Raw genomic sequence first — 15,371 nt, forward strand, 5'->3', positions numbered from 1 at the left:
TCTCTGGTGCCACTATAGTAAATTAAACAAGATTTTTAATTATTTTTGGAATGATACATTTTGGTAGCCAGGTAAAACAGTAAAAGGATGGAGAAGGCTTAGACGTACCAAGGGTTTAAGTGCGATAAATTTACCTGTATATGAAAGATATCGCGAACACCAGGTACTCAGTAGTTTTCATATAATATTGATTATCATTGCAAACTTTAATAGAGATTTTATCTATCGCAGTGAAATCAAAGATCAAAGAAGATTGAAGTAAGTTGAATTTTCCATATGAATCCAGTAAAAATTTCTTCCTCAAAGCAAATCTCAACAACATTTATAGTAACGTCCAAACCATATTGATTGTGCCTTTTTTCAAAATTTACTTTTAAACTAGAACAATATTTAAACTTACCAAAGAAATCTAAAACATTTTCCAGTGGAGTTGGTCATTAGTCAGAAATGTGACTATTCGTCAGCATATCGCCTTATCAAAAACTCCGAGTCATGAGCTTTTATTCCAGTAACGTTAGTGTAATATTTAATAACTTAACAATTCAATCTCAATAATAAGGACGTATAGCCAAAGAGGATACCCTTGACATCTTCCCTTCGAGAGTCGATAATATATAGCCATCATTGCTTACACAGCTTGTATAACTGTGTAGAAGGTTTTAAACCAACATATGAAAGAGTTACCAAAGTTGAGAAATGGCAAAGGTTTATATATGAATGGCCAGTTCTAAAGAATCAATCACATTTTCAGAATCAATTAATAAAAGAAGACCCCTAAGGTCACCCTCTTCACTCTTTTGGAAGATGACATATATAAGGTTTGAACAGTCGCCTGTTTAGGTGTCTGATATAAATCATTTTGTGTCTCACTAAGTATAGTGTTCAGAAAGGCTTAATATGATAGTCATTAGAAGATGATGTAATTTTATTGTCTACATTAAGCAAGAAAATTGGTCAACAGTTATTTAAATTGCCTTAGTAATCGAATGGGATGCAAGTAATAATTCATTCTCTTGGTGTAATTGATAGTTTTTTCTTGGCTGTAAGCCTCCTTAAGTGATTTAGGAAGACAAGGGTTCATATCATTCCAAATAAATTTGACAAATTCAGCTCTATACTCATCTGCTCCTGGAATGTTAATTCGATTCTTTATTTCCGAGAATTAATTCTTACCAACACATGTAGATGTGCATAGCAGTTTGGGGAAAAAGTTATTATCCCTGTCATAGGCTGGTCATGAGTCGGTGAACCATCCTAGGCCATTCGTATAAAAAAGAAAATACATGACATAAAAAATGTTTCTTACACATAATTGTATGATTAAAAAAACAATATAAACCGTTTTTCTGCAACGATAAGGAGAGAGAGAGAGAGAGAGAGAGAGAGAGAAGGGGAGGGAGGGAGGCAAGAAATTTTCTGAAAACCTGCCAAGATACAAAGATACAAAATTCATGACCCGGTATAAACTTTAGTAAAAAGTTAACTGTTCACTTAATGTATGCCACGTGAAATTTTTAAAGCTAATATCTTCTTTCTGGTAAATCAAAGCTATTCTAAGTTTCACATAATCAATATATAACTTATATTTATACATTTTGACCTTGAATATGAATTTTATGTACAAAGTAAATAAAATGCAAAGTCTTCTTTTGTGGAATACAACATTCTATTTAGTTCTTTGCAATTCTAATTTAGGTTATGCATATGTCAATGGTACTCAAAATAATAGTTTTTCGTTTCACATCTACAAAAGCTATCTTTACAAAAACATATTCTTTATTTCAAAGGAATCATGAATTATGTCTTTAAACGATCTTTTTCCAAATTATATCTCTAACCCACTTGAAGTAAGATCACTAAGTAGTGAGCGTAATCTCCGATCAACAACTAACAACAATCTCCAGATTCCGTGATCGAAAACTAACTATTCAAAAGTACATTCATAATTTTATTATATCATCTGCCATTTGGAAATCCTTTACCCATGAGGATACGTAATTCAAATTCCCTTGCTTCGTTTAAAGCCTCATTAAAGAAATTTGTTCTTGACCAGCTGGAATAATATATTAAAGCCTCCCAGTAGAGAACTGTATCATTGAGTCCAGAAATAAAATATGTGTATGTTTTATTCTACGTATTTATATAAGACTTCGGATATGCTAAAATGTGTATACCTGTGTATAGTATACTGTTCATATATATATATATATATATATATATATATATATATATATATATATATATATATATATGTGTTTTCCCTGGAAATACAAAAGTGCTCTGATAATTATTGGACAAAGACATTTACGGAAATTTATACGGAATTAAAAAGCTGGAATAATATTTTCTGTGATTCTTATGAGCGACCGTCGAATCTAAAACGATTATGTTTTCAGTCAATACGCACATCATTTGGAATGCTGGTCATTTTATATTGGTTCTGGTATAAAGAAAGTATAACAACATATCAGGGTGTCAATGCCGCGTGAAATCCGATAATGGCACATATATACGACCCAACTGATACACTTCGTTCAATAGTGCTGCGCGCGTAGTTTATGTAGGAGGTGATATTCATAGTACATTATGTTTCAAGGACTCCATTATCTTCCGTGATTTGGTGCAATAATAAATAACACTCTCCCCACACCATCCGTGAATGGCTAACTAAAACTTGACACCAAACCTTTACCGCTGACTACTCAGATACCATCGCTCTTGTAAACGTGATACCTATGTCTCCCCATGTTTATCACGTGGGGCAATAATGAGGTTTAGCAAGCTTGACGTGTATCTCTATTGTTTGACTAAGAAAGATGTTCTTGGCTTGAGTCGTAATAGAAAGTTTAACTGATTTTATCTTTTTTAAAAATCCGGAATCGTTTTGATGGCCGATATTAGCAATGCTTTTTCAGTTCTTTCTGCAGATCTTGTTGTCTATTTCCATTTAACGCGTTTCCTGGTTGGTAGACAGTATTATGCCTCAGTTTTTAACATGAGTAACAAATCAGTGAGCACTGATTATTTTCATTTTTGGGCTTGCTTTTTTACCTCTGTTTCTTTCTTGGGATGGGAATAACTCCTATCTACTGACATTAATGTGTGGTTTTGGTTTGTCAATCTAAAAATATCAAACCAATGAAATTACAATGGGAAAAGGGGGTAACTTTGTAAATCCTTTGAGGGGAGAATGTCAAAATTAAAAAAGAGGACAAATAGTATCCCACGGGGTGGACAAATAGTATCCCACGGGGTGGGCAAAATAATCGTGCCCCATGTCATTCAATCCTTCGAAATGAGATGCTACCGCAGGATCTTGGGCATCTCATACATTGACCATGTGACCAACAAAGAGGTCCACAGCTGGATCCAAAGAGCCCTTGGACCCTATAAAGACCTCTTGACCACTGTGAGCAAAAGTAAACTGAAGTGGTGCTGTCATGTCTCAAGATTATCTGGACTGCCAAAAACAATCTTGCAAGGCACAGTGCGAAGGTACAGACGAAGATGCAGACAAAACAAGAGTTGGGAAGACAACATTAAAGAGTGAACAGGCATGGGTTTGGAGATTCCCAAAGGGCAGTACAGAACAGGGAAAGATGAAGAGAATTGGCTGTGAAGTCATCTGTGGTGCCCCAACGACCTCTTGGGTTACGAGATTGATGGTGATGCTGCTGCTGCTTCTGCTGCTGCTGCTGATGATGATGATGATACAGATTCAAATAACCATAGCATAGCTTCGGGATTTTTCATCAATTCTTTTGCAAAACTTTAAGAAAATCCTTGACATTGAAATTAATTAATTTAAATAGGATTTTATGAACAATTTTGTTCTTTTTTTAAAAATGTGATTTTATTTTGAATGATTTGCCAATGGGCATATCTGGTCTTGTCAATCGATCCAGGAATTAGGTGGATATATTTTCTTTGTAGGTCCCTCCTATTGGTCGCAGCATTTTGAAAGCTGTGCCGGGAAATGGCAGTCTCCTATCGATATTCCAAGGGAAGAAGATGTTGAATATGCAGGACACCTTGGTTTTGTAGAGTCCTACGGTTACGATGATGTTCGTGTGCATACGCTTAAGAATAATGGACATTCGTGTGAGTATTAATAGTTTCCATACTTTGAACAGACAAAGGACATGTGTATTTATTTTATTTTATTTTTGACCTCAAGGATCTTGGGTATTTAAAACCCTCTGTCTATCAACATGTATGTTTGTGCTTCAGTCTGTTTGTCACGTCCCCTTTACATACATGTTATCGCTTTGAAATGTTATCCCGCTACACCAATGTTTACATGCAGTTAATATGCGGCATACATTTTGACGTCAAAAGAATGTTACTATATTCTTGGTCTTCATTGATCTGATGAACCATGCATTTCAAATATGAGCGAATCTAAGCTTCTGTCAATAGAAAGCTAAGGTTGAAACAGCACGTAAACAAGAATTGTTTTATGTTGCATTACAAAATTGATTTTCACAGATCTGCTTCCTATATAAATTTAGTACATCACACGATTAAGTTCTGATTGGTTAAGTACACATTTCTTCTCAAGTTCTGATTGGTTAAGTACACATTTCTTCTCAAGTTCTGTTTGGTTAAGTACACATTTCTTCTCAAGTTCTGATTGGTTAAGTACACATTTCTTCTCAAGTTCTGATTGGTTAAGTACACATTTCTTCTCAAGTTCTGATTGGTTAAGCACACATTTCTTCTCAAGTTCTGAACTTTTATACCTCTTACACCCATTATTACTCCTGTTCCAGCAGGCACTATTGCCTTGGAACCTGGTTTCCTGACTTATCGTTGAAGTTATGAGTGATTGGCGTGCAAACAGACAGCTGGGTGGAAAGTAAAACTGCCAATTGTTTTTGTTGCTGTATCTAAAACAGAATCCTTTCACATCGCTGATTTGGACTGATTGTTTTGGTTGCTTTCTGAAGCGGTACTTTTCAAGATGAACTCATTTCATTTTATTATAACCAGGGTCACCAACTCTTCATTTTTCTGGTCCAAGAGCCAAACGACATCTCTGTTAGGTTCAATAATCTAGAAGCCTCTCTTTTATACAGTGTTACGGCTACGATGACATCCGAGTGCAATAAGTTAATAATAGCAGTTATCTATCTATCTATCTATCTGTCTGTCTGTTTGTCTGTGTCTCTCTCTATATATAGACAATTTCAGCGAATAGCACTTGCTGAATCGATGACGTGTCCTGTACTTTCGCAAATTGTCAAGATGTACATGTAGAACACATTAAAGTGTTTGGTTAAAGGTGTTTCATCCGTGTTATTTTAAAAGTTACCTTACCATATTCACATCATATTTTCAGTGTAATATTACACGTTTACCATCCTCCCCTTAACACTCTTACCCCTGCGTCAAGTCACTGGGTGTTGCTACGAGATCAAAATGTAGGACACTTTCAAGTTTTTAGAGTTTTATTCCATCTCTTATGTTTATATGAACACTTGCCCATATCATTTTTGCCCCAGACTTAATTTTTGTCCTATACAGATGTTGTCTCTGGTTTGATTTTGTTTCTAATCGGTATATATCCATGATCTGTATTATTGTATATGATTCAATTTTAATTTCTCCACAAACCACTGTTACATGCTTGGTTATGTCCCTGTTGGGTCCATGCGGTCAAGAGGAAGCAATTTTCTTTACTGAATGTCTTCATCAATTTTTTTTTTTTTTGTTGCAATAAAGTTTAACTCACATAATGCATATTATGGAATATAACATTATCAGATACTTAACTGTCACCCTGTACCACTCTTGCTTATGTTATCAAATGGGCCCATTAGGTCATGACTTACATTTCGATAATTTTACACAATGTACATTTTAACATGAATATCAAAAACATATTTCATTTTATGAATCAGACGATTTCCAAGAGTGAATTGTGAATTATGAATTTTTATTTTTTTACTCTAGTCAATAGACATCGAGGGCACTCAGTCAAAACAACTTATTCGCCATGTTGTCAGTTGCTTTATCTGGCGGTAACCATGGTGACCTGCTACGTAGAAGTGCCTGAACTGAAACTATATTTATTTATAGCTGTGTTTGTGCGAATGAGTGTGTGTGTTCTACCTTGAAAGAGAATTATGTTACTGATCGTATTTTCTGTGCGAATATACACAAATCACAGCGGAACATAACGGTGTACAAAGGACATTGTCGCGCAGTACATTTTAAGAAACCTGCTACCAGTTTTACAGTCTATATACTTTATCTAGCCAATACGACTGAGTATAAAATAATAATACCAAAATAATTGCTTGTAGAATAACGAATGCATTTCACCTTGTGGGTGAAAAACTCATGAGTTTTCAACCACTCTATGAAATATATCTGTATTCACTCAGTGCATGCAAAATATTCTCTATGTAATCCATTCCTCCCATTCGTAAATGTCTTTCAGTTGATGCCACTAAAACACTTGTGTGTTCATTAGTACTTTCAAGACTGGACTATTGTAACTCATTTCTGTCTGGTTCATCTCAATATCTGCTTCAGAAACTTCAAAAAGTTAAAAACACAGCTGCTCGGATCATACTTAGAGTACCACGATCAGAGCACACCTCCCCGCTGCTCTGTACCCTACACTGGCTATCCATTCGATCCAGAATCAAACACAAAATTTGTTCTCTGTGCTACGTTTCACTGACGGACTCTAGTCCAACATACCTATCAGACTTCACCCATGTGTACACACCAGCAAGATACTTACGCTCCTCTTCTGACAAACGTATACTCATCATTCCCACTATAAAAACAAAGTCATATGGACAGCGTTCTTTTGCATACCAGGGCCCATCAACGTGGAATGAATTGCCCACTGAACTTAAACACAAAGACACAGTGATCCCATTCAAGAGTGCTCTCAAAACTCACTTATTTCGACTGCAAGAACAAACTTAAAGACCTAATAATGTTTCCTACCTTAAATATTCTCACCATGTTTTTTAATGTTTTCTAATTTCATGGTGTTTGTTTTTGTAATTATATCATTATATGTTTTTTGTATCTTATAGGTGTTGTCTAATGTTGTAAAGCGCTTAGAACTTCTAAAGATTAGGCGCTATACAAAGTCCTCGTTATTATTATTATTATTATTATTATTATTATTATTATCATTATTTTAGGTCAAGATCCTGATTGCGATCCTAAGGGTCGTTGAGTTATGTCCTATGATATACTAAAAGCTCATCTCGCGGAGTATACAATGTTTTCCATTACAATTCATTTCATATTTTTATATCATTCATCAAGATGTGGCGATGAATAAATCATCCAGTCAACCAGGAATAATCAAATGGTCGTTAAACAGTTACACAGTTATGTAAAGGTGTGTCTTTTTCATCAGCATGTCATGTATAAATACTATGTCCAAGTAGAGTCTTAAGGCTAAAAACAAGTGTAATTTGGATCTATCTTCATGTTGTAGTACAAGTTGATGTCAGTGGTGATTCTTACATCTTGGGCGGTGGACTGCCAGGATTATATAAAGTTACTCAGTTGCATTTTCACTGGGGCAGAACTTCAGACCGGGGTTCTGAACACACATTCGATGGAACCGCTTTTCCAATGGAGGTAATCTCACAAAGCGATGTCATTTCATGTCAAATGTACCAGATGCACAACACTTGTAGGAACTCCATCATTGTGTCAGGAGTACAGTCAGCAATTAAAGCTTTTTTACACCAGGCGCTCTAGTAAAACTTAAATGATTTTGGTTTTCTTCACATAATTTTTTTAATAGAAATTCTTCATTATAGAGCGACACGGACTCGTATTATGCTTTCATCTCAATTTATTATTTGTATACACTCGCCCGACTTAAAGCGGTGCGTGCCATGCTATCCACATTGTTTATCCGTCCGTCTGTTCCTTGTTTTGTTTCCGTACAATGTCTTCAGTCCTCCACCATATACTGTTAGCAAATTTTATAAGTAGCTTACATTTTGGACAAGAATGAAGCCTTTCGATTTCGGGCTAAATCCATAATAACATTGTGACTTCCATAGCAACGATATGGAAAACCTAGTTTTAGCTTCTTCTCTTGAACGACTGATTCACATTTAATTAAATTGAATGGAATGTTTTCCTTGGCTTTCTCGTAACAGTATGACTTCTTTGGCAGCCATGTGAAAATATATTTGTTTGACATCTCCAGAACAACTGAGGAGCTCTTAATCAATCTTGGTAGGAATATTTCTTGGGATCAGTATTATGTTCATGTTGGCCCTCTTGGCTTCAACGGTTTGACTTCCTTAGCAACTTAATTTTGAAATTTCCTCTTTAGAACAGCCGAGCCAGTTTTTCTTTATCGAACATTTTGACAGGATTGTTTCATCGGGTTTGCTGTAATAGAATTGGCTTTTGGCGGCGCTTTTCTAGAAAAGGTCTGGCTTCTATAATAACCATAAAATTATTTTCAACTTCTTTTCTAGAACGACCGAATCATTTGTAACTAAAAGCTATAGAAGTATTGTTTTATGTTATGTTCTTTTAGATTTCTGTGAAGGATGGCTTCTCTAGTTAGGGTGTTGCTTTCATAGCAACTATGTGGAAAACCTATTCCCTATATTGAACGGTTTACCCGATGTAAATTAAACTTGGTAGGAAGAATTCATATGACATGGCCGATTAACTATGCTTGTTACAACGATGATGATATCATAGCAACTACATGAGAAACTTATTTCCAGCTACTTCCCCAGAATGACTGAACTAATAATGATCAAACTTGGTAGAAATGCATCATGGGATATAATTTACCAGAATTATGATATAGATGGTAATCCTAGAAACAATATGCTTTCCAAAGCAACCAGATCAAACTATATCTTCCATTTCTTCTGCAGAACTTTAAGTCAGTTTTGATCAGACTTGGTAGGAATGTTCCTAGGGCAACAAGTCTAGTTTGACTCCTCTTGTTGTGGTACAGGTTCCATAGCAACCAAGCAACCATGCAAACAATATAATTTTTATCTTCTTATCAAGAACGGCTGAGCTAATTTTATTAAACTTGGGAGAATTTTTCTTGTGAAAAGCTCCATTGACATTAAATCCGGAGTGCCTCTTGCAACTACATGGCTTCCTAATCAACAATGTGGAAAATTCTTCTACTTTTTTCTATAAAACGGCTGATGTAATTCATTTTGAGCCATATCAAAATGGCCAGGAATGCTTCTTAGGAAGTCTTTGCTAAAACTTTTCGGAGTCACTTTACTTGCAACAGTATTGTTTTCGTAGGAATCATATACAAAATCTGTTTTAAATTTCTTCTTCAGAACGGCTGAAGCAGTTTTGATAACTCTTGTGGGGAATGTTTCTTTATATTCGTCCTATCACAATTGTGTCAGTGGTTTTTCCCTTAGCAGTGATGTGGCTTTCTGTGCAGTGTATTCCCTAGGGGTGTAAAATTGAGGGTTAAGAAAAACCTTGGTGTCAGAACTGAGGGTAAAAAAAAATGTGGGGTCAAAAATGTACTGACAAATTTTCATATGACTCAGTACTTTTTCAGCTTGAAATAGGATATTGCAACTTGCACAACATACTCTCTCTCTCTCTCTCTCTCTCTCTCTAAACATACAAATAAACCAACATGCACAATTAACAAACAAATGCATTGTCCCTTCACATAATTATTTTATTAATTCATTTTTCTTTTAAAGTCATTCTTTTAACAGTCTCCTTATAATCAATATGAAGCAATATTATAGCCCAACACATTATATACAAGCCAATACAAAAAGCCAAATAAATCTGTTTAACCAAATGGCAGTTAATTTGCTGCCTTTCATAAAATGTGTACTATTATCGGTTTCATTGTACTTCGTCCTAGAACACATTTATCCAAATATCAAGGAGGATAATGATTCATCTTCTTTCAAATAAGCTACACTTGAACTTTAAGATCTTTCTTTCATTGCAGCAGAGTTAAAAAGCAACAAAATCTGCAATGACCCACTGACTTTGTAATCCAAATAACGCATTTGTCTCTGCAAGTTTACTGATTTCTTTGTTATGAAATAATGTCTTGAGTTATAATATGTTCTCTAGATATCTTGTGGCGAATGAGGGCAGATTTTTAAAAATTCTTAAACCCTGTCATGAAAGGATTATTCACTTTTGCAGTCACACCGGTAATCCTAACGGATGTGCCGTATTCCAGTCAAGACTATTATTTTCTCCATTTTTCATTAAAGTTAGATCCACAGTTACTCTTTTGTGTTCTGCTTCTTTCAACTTCTTCGCTAATGATTTTTAGTGCACACGTTATTCTAGAGATCACTTTCTCGTGCAACAAGCATTGAGGTTAAACACCTAGATGACAGCTTGCTGAGCTCGATGGAAATCGCGTGAGAGCTCGCGAGATTAGGGGAAGCTACTCCGTCATAACATTGCCTATGCTAGTCTGGTTCATTGTTTCGTATGTTCCCTGCGGTGCACTCTGCTATACGAATAGAGGAGCGCAAGGCAGGGAGCAAACAAAGCAGGGAACCAGTCAATGCCTATGCTCGACGTATATACTATGCCATCCATTGTCCAATGCATTGGGTATTAAATAAATCCTGATCACATTATGAAAATCCTTTGCGTCAAAAAAACGCACGGCAACAAAATGTGTGCGTCAATTTTCTCCAGCGCGAGTCCCTGAAGCACAAATGTGCGTAAAGGGAAACACTGATTTATGTGCCATGCCAATTTTCAACAGGCTTGGATGGAATCTGTTACAGTATATACTCTATTAGAATTGGTTTTTGGACGACTCCCCTGAACAAGGCTTGGCTTCCATAACAACTGTATAAAAAGCTTTTTTTTAAAACTTATTTTTTTGAACGACTGTCAATTTTAATCAAACTTTGTAGCAATGCTTCTTGTTCAATTACATTTTCATTCAGGGTGTATATTCTAGCAACGGTGTAGCTTTTATAGCAACCATGAGGAAAACATCGTTTCAACCCTTTCTTTAAAAAGACTGTGCTGATGTTGTTTAAACTGAATGAACAATTCATATGACATACCCTATCCAGATTTTATCCAGGGTGGATCCCTAGCAACGACGAGGCTTCCATAGCAACTATGTGGATAATCTATTTTTAATTTCTTCAGAACGGCTAAACCGAATTTGATCGAACTTAATAAGACTGATAGCAAACACTCCCATTATATTAGTTGAAATAATATAACAGTCAACAGCTCCCGCCCTCAAATGAATTTAAATGGTCTGTACCTAAATAACTTTATTTAAGGATAGCATTGCGCATGGAAAAATTAGGTCATCTACTTTTTCTTATCATATAATTTGAACAATGTCATGAATCTAAGTTTTAATAGCATTTGTACCATCAATCTAAAACGAATTCGGGACATAAAATATGCCACCTACATTTGATGTATTGGGGATATTAAAACACAAAAATGAAGCAAGCAAAACAAACAACTATGATAATTTTGTAGACCAAAAAAAAACGAGTTTGGATTTCCGATTAAATTTATGTGCGATATTCCATAGTCGAAATTAGTCTGAAATTTGTTGTTATAAAATTTGTATTGTATATTATGAACACTAATTCTGTCCATGGTTTGCTTTTGTTGCTTATGTTGTACATTACCAGAATCTCGTCCCCATTATTATTCTTGCAGATGCACGTCGTACATTATAAGAAAGAGTATGGCAGTATAAATGAGGCTCTAAACAAGTCTGACGGTCTGGCAGTCCTGGGTTTCATGTTCAAGGTAAAATTGCAAAAGCGCTCTGATCAGGTAATCCACGTACACCACCCTCAACACGAGTGAGTGTTGAAAATCAGCTCATCTTACAAGAAACAAACAAACAAAACAAAATAATAATAGCCTTTTCAAGACAAATCTGCATGATTCGAAAGTTTTTCGCGGTATTGTTTGTTCATTCACGGTATAAATAATACGACTCCTCAAAACCGAATTAATAACGGTACTACTTTACAGACCGTAGCCGTTCGTGTATCGTTAAACAGAACTTGCTCGCTTTGTTTAATATGTCACCTCAAAAGCACTGCAATCATTCAGTTTAATATTTATCATCTTGTTGCTTTTGTATTGCTTGGCGACTTTAATCGCCACCATACATTTTGGGACTGTACAGATATAAACAACTTTAAACTTTCAAATATTACAGAAAAGTCAAAGCTTTTTCTTTTAAAATCTAGTGAAATGTCCATGTTACACTTGCTGACACATAAGTATATCCTCTAGCCTGTAATTATATTCTAACAAATGTCGCCCTTTTATGCAGTAATCAATACTAATCATATTGTGATTGTCAGAATCACTGAAATGCAAAGTGTAAAAGCTTGTGTACAACTAGCGTTTAAATGACGTAGACGCAGAAGCCCAAAGACCACTGAACTGTCAAGTGAAGAATAGATTGTTTGCTGATTTTAATCATTTTCTCAGGATTTTACGAGTGTTACCATTACCTGTTACTGTATATACCTTTTACAGAATGTTTACATCTTTACATTTTATATTTTATCACGTTTTACTTAATGTTTACTTTATTTGGAATTTGACCATTACTTGGCACTACATAGCCACTTTTGTGCTGAGGTGTCGTTAAACACTACATCCATCCATTCATCCATCCATCCATACATACTGTTTTCCTCTTCCTTCGATATTTTCAGTTCATTACACTGTATAGTACTTTACAAGATGTTTTGAATTTATATTTTGAAAGTCAACAATTACGTCATCTGTAGTGTTGTTGCTTATAGAAGACATATGTTATTCCATAAATAAAGTGGACGAAAACTACGCTGATGCTTAAGTGATGAAATTAAATGCAATGTATTGCAGATGAACAAGAAATGGCAGAGAATGAAGAACAATTAAACAAAGCTGAGATTGCTGTTGCATGTGTACCATTAGAATAGCATCTTTTTTTTACAAACTAATTAATATCTTCAGTAATTAACTTTTCAATAATTATAATTGTATAATTAAAATAAAAATACTAGGCGAATGAGTAGTACTAACGGTTTAACTGGATGTGGAATATATTGCCTGCAAGATAAAATGACTTTAAACCCGGCACTGCCTTCGCAACTAAGTACCTTGACTGACCATACAATATTGTAGCAAAATTTTTATTTTTTAACATGTGTTTCATTCGTACAATTTACACTTACATTTTATATTTGATTGTGTATGAATTGTGATTCAAAGACTCTGAATGTGTTGCTCTCTTCACCTATCATTGAGATACAAATATGTTTTGTACGAACTAAAATTTAGCTTCGACGGCCTCTTGAATGTTTACAAAACATTGCCATTGCTCATCGATGAAATAAAGTTAAAATTTTATAACTTCTCGTCATGATGTGTAGATGGTCTCATCATTTCTTACGTAAATATGTTTTTTTATCAGTCTATTTTTAAGAGAAAAAAAGAATTTTAAATATTCTCAAATGTATATGTTTCACGTTTTCAGGTGATCCCCTTCGACAATGTTTTCTACGAAAAGTTCCTGAAAAAACTTTCAGCCGTACAATATTCTGGTAATATTAAGTAACATTAAGTTTACAGTATATTTCAGGTGTACCACAAAGCATAAATATAATTTATCATTAGTCAAAAGTAATGATTATGGTTTTCAAAATGAGAATAATAATTTTGGACCATTGTTTCTATTTTGAAAAGGTCAATTCCGTCAAAAACCGGTTTGACACATAATCAATTTATTTTTGCAGAGCGTATGAAGTAGGGAAATAACACTTTTATTTCGGATCAAAACCTGCAGTAAGGATATTTAATGTATATATAATGTTCTCGTGTTTGAACATAATTGTATTATATCAGTTAGCATCATAGCAACATCGTACGCAATCGAAACTGTGCAATAATTAAATCCTTATTTTGGACAAATGCAGAACGAATTACAATAAATAACAGCATTTCAGAAATCATTAAAAGTTGCACTTATTGTTGAAATATCTTAGAAACAAAATAACACTGTAGAAGCGGAACTTTATATGTCTCGGTAATCACAACTTTTCAGGGATGTAGTAGTTGTTGCTGTGATGACGTACAGTTTGTTTGTATGCTGTAGATTTGATAATTACATCGGATATAGGCTTAGCCGTATTGTGTTTCATTTGTGCATTTGGCTGTTATGGCCGTGTCGCATATTTCTAAATAATATTTGCAAAAAGACAACAGAAAGCTGGTTTATGTCAGCAACCCAGATAATTCAAATTCCTTTTTATATCCTTCTGTGTGCTAATTATTGATAACATGAGGATGGTAAAAGTCAATTTACGTTGATGGAATGTATTGTTCTGGTGAGCATGATAGGTATATGAATTACATCGTGCATTTGGTTAAATAAACAAAGTGAAGAGCAAAACAGTATATACAATTCCATCTGGTTGTCATTTTCTTAAAACTATATATATATATATATATATATATATATATATATATATATATATATATATATATATATATATATATATATATATATATATATATATATAATGCATCTACCAATGTCTTTAGTGAAAAAGATTCAGTTACTTAAACCCATGTTTTAAAGTAGATCATATAGGGATTTTCTTGGTCACTTCTTGTTTTTAAATATGAGAATAATAATTACAATTTCCATCGGTATCTCTGTTGAATTAATTTTTGTAGAGGACAGAAGTAGAATAAAACATAACATGCATTCTGCTACTGATTGATCCCCATTTAAATGAATTATTCTGAGAGTTTCTTTAATTTAGACAGCATGCGAATTTTGATTGGATTTGTGTTGAAAAAAATAAAAGAAATAAAGAGTTCAACATTGTTTGGTTCTTTGCTCAAATTTAGTTGAATCCTATGTACACTAGTCTTTTTCTCAATTTTCTTTGTTTGGTAGGAGTCGACTTTATCTTTTCATTGTCATCAGCTATAACGTGAACCTGAAGACCTCCTTTTCCAATCCAGTTTATATAAATACTCGATAAGTAAAAGTTCAAAACCGTTTTTGTAATTTATAAAATAAAATACCAAACCAAACCGAACTATTTTGTTATGTAACAGTCATTACATATTCAGAGTTACTAAAACTATCTTTATTGTTTACTCTTTGTAATTGTAACTTAAAAGCTCTTTCTTGTTCTGTATAAATTCGTTAAAGTTGATTCAAACATATTCGTCTTCTTTGTTTCTATTATATTCAAATGGCCTATTCATTGAACGCTTAATAAATCAGAAACTCAATTTGTTTGAGATGTTTCTCATTTTAAAAAAATGAATTGGTTTCTACACACGTATTTGTTCGGTGTATTTAAAAACTCTCGATTGGTTAAAAA

The 15,371-nt window shown here is 34.2% G+C and overlaps 1 protein-coding gene across 1 annotated transcript in view; it reads left to right on the plus strand.

The window, feature by feature from the left end:
- The window catches only part of LOC149776999 (carbonic anhydrase-like), a 39,599-nt gene that overhangs the window by 11,848 nt on the left and 12,380 nt on the right, over positions 1-15,371 (plus strand). Inside the window, exons 3-6 of the mRNA XM_089941754.1 lie at positions 3,934-4,101; positions 7,472-7,617; positions 11,680-11,772; positions 13,508-13,574. Of these exons, the coding sequence (XP_089797880.1) occupies positions 3,934-4,101; positions 7,472-7,617; positions 11,680-11,772; positions 13,508-13,574 (474 nt within the window). The remainder of the gene's footprint in view (positions 1-3,933; positions 4,102-7,471; positions 7,618-11,679; positions 11,773-13,507; positions 13,575-15,371) is intronic.

This window comes from Sinohyriopsis cumingii, chromosome 18, assembly GCF_028554795.1.
Source record: "Sinohyriopsis cumingii isolate HCF-2022 chromosome 18, ASM2855479v2, whole genome shotgun sequence".
In the NCBI taxonomy this organism is placed as follows: domain Eukaryota; kingdom Metazoa; phylum Mollusca; class Bivalvia; order Unionida; family Unionidae; genus Sinohyriopsis; species Sinohyriopsis cumingii.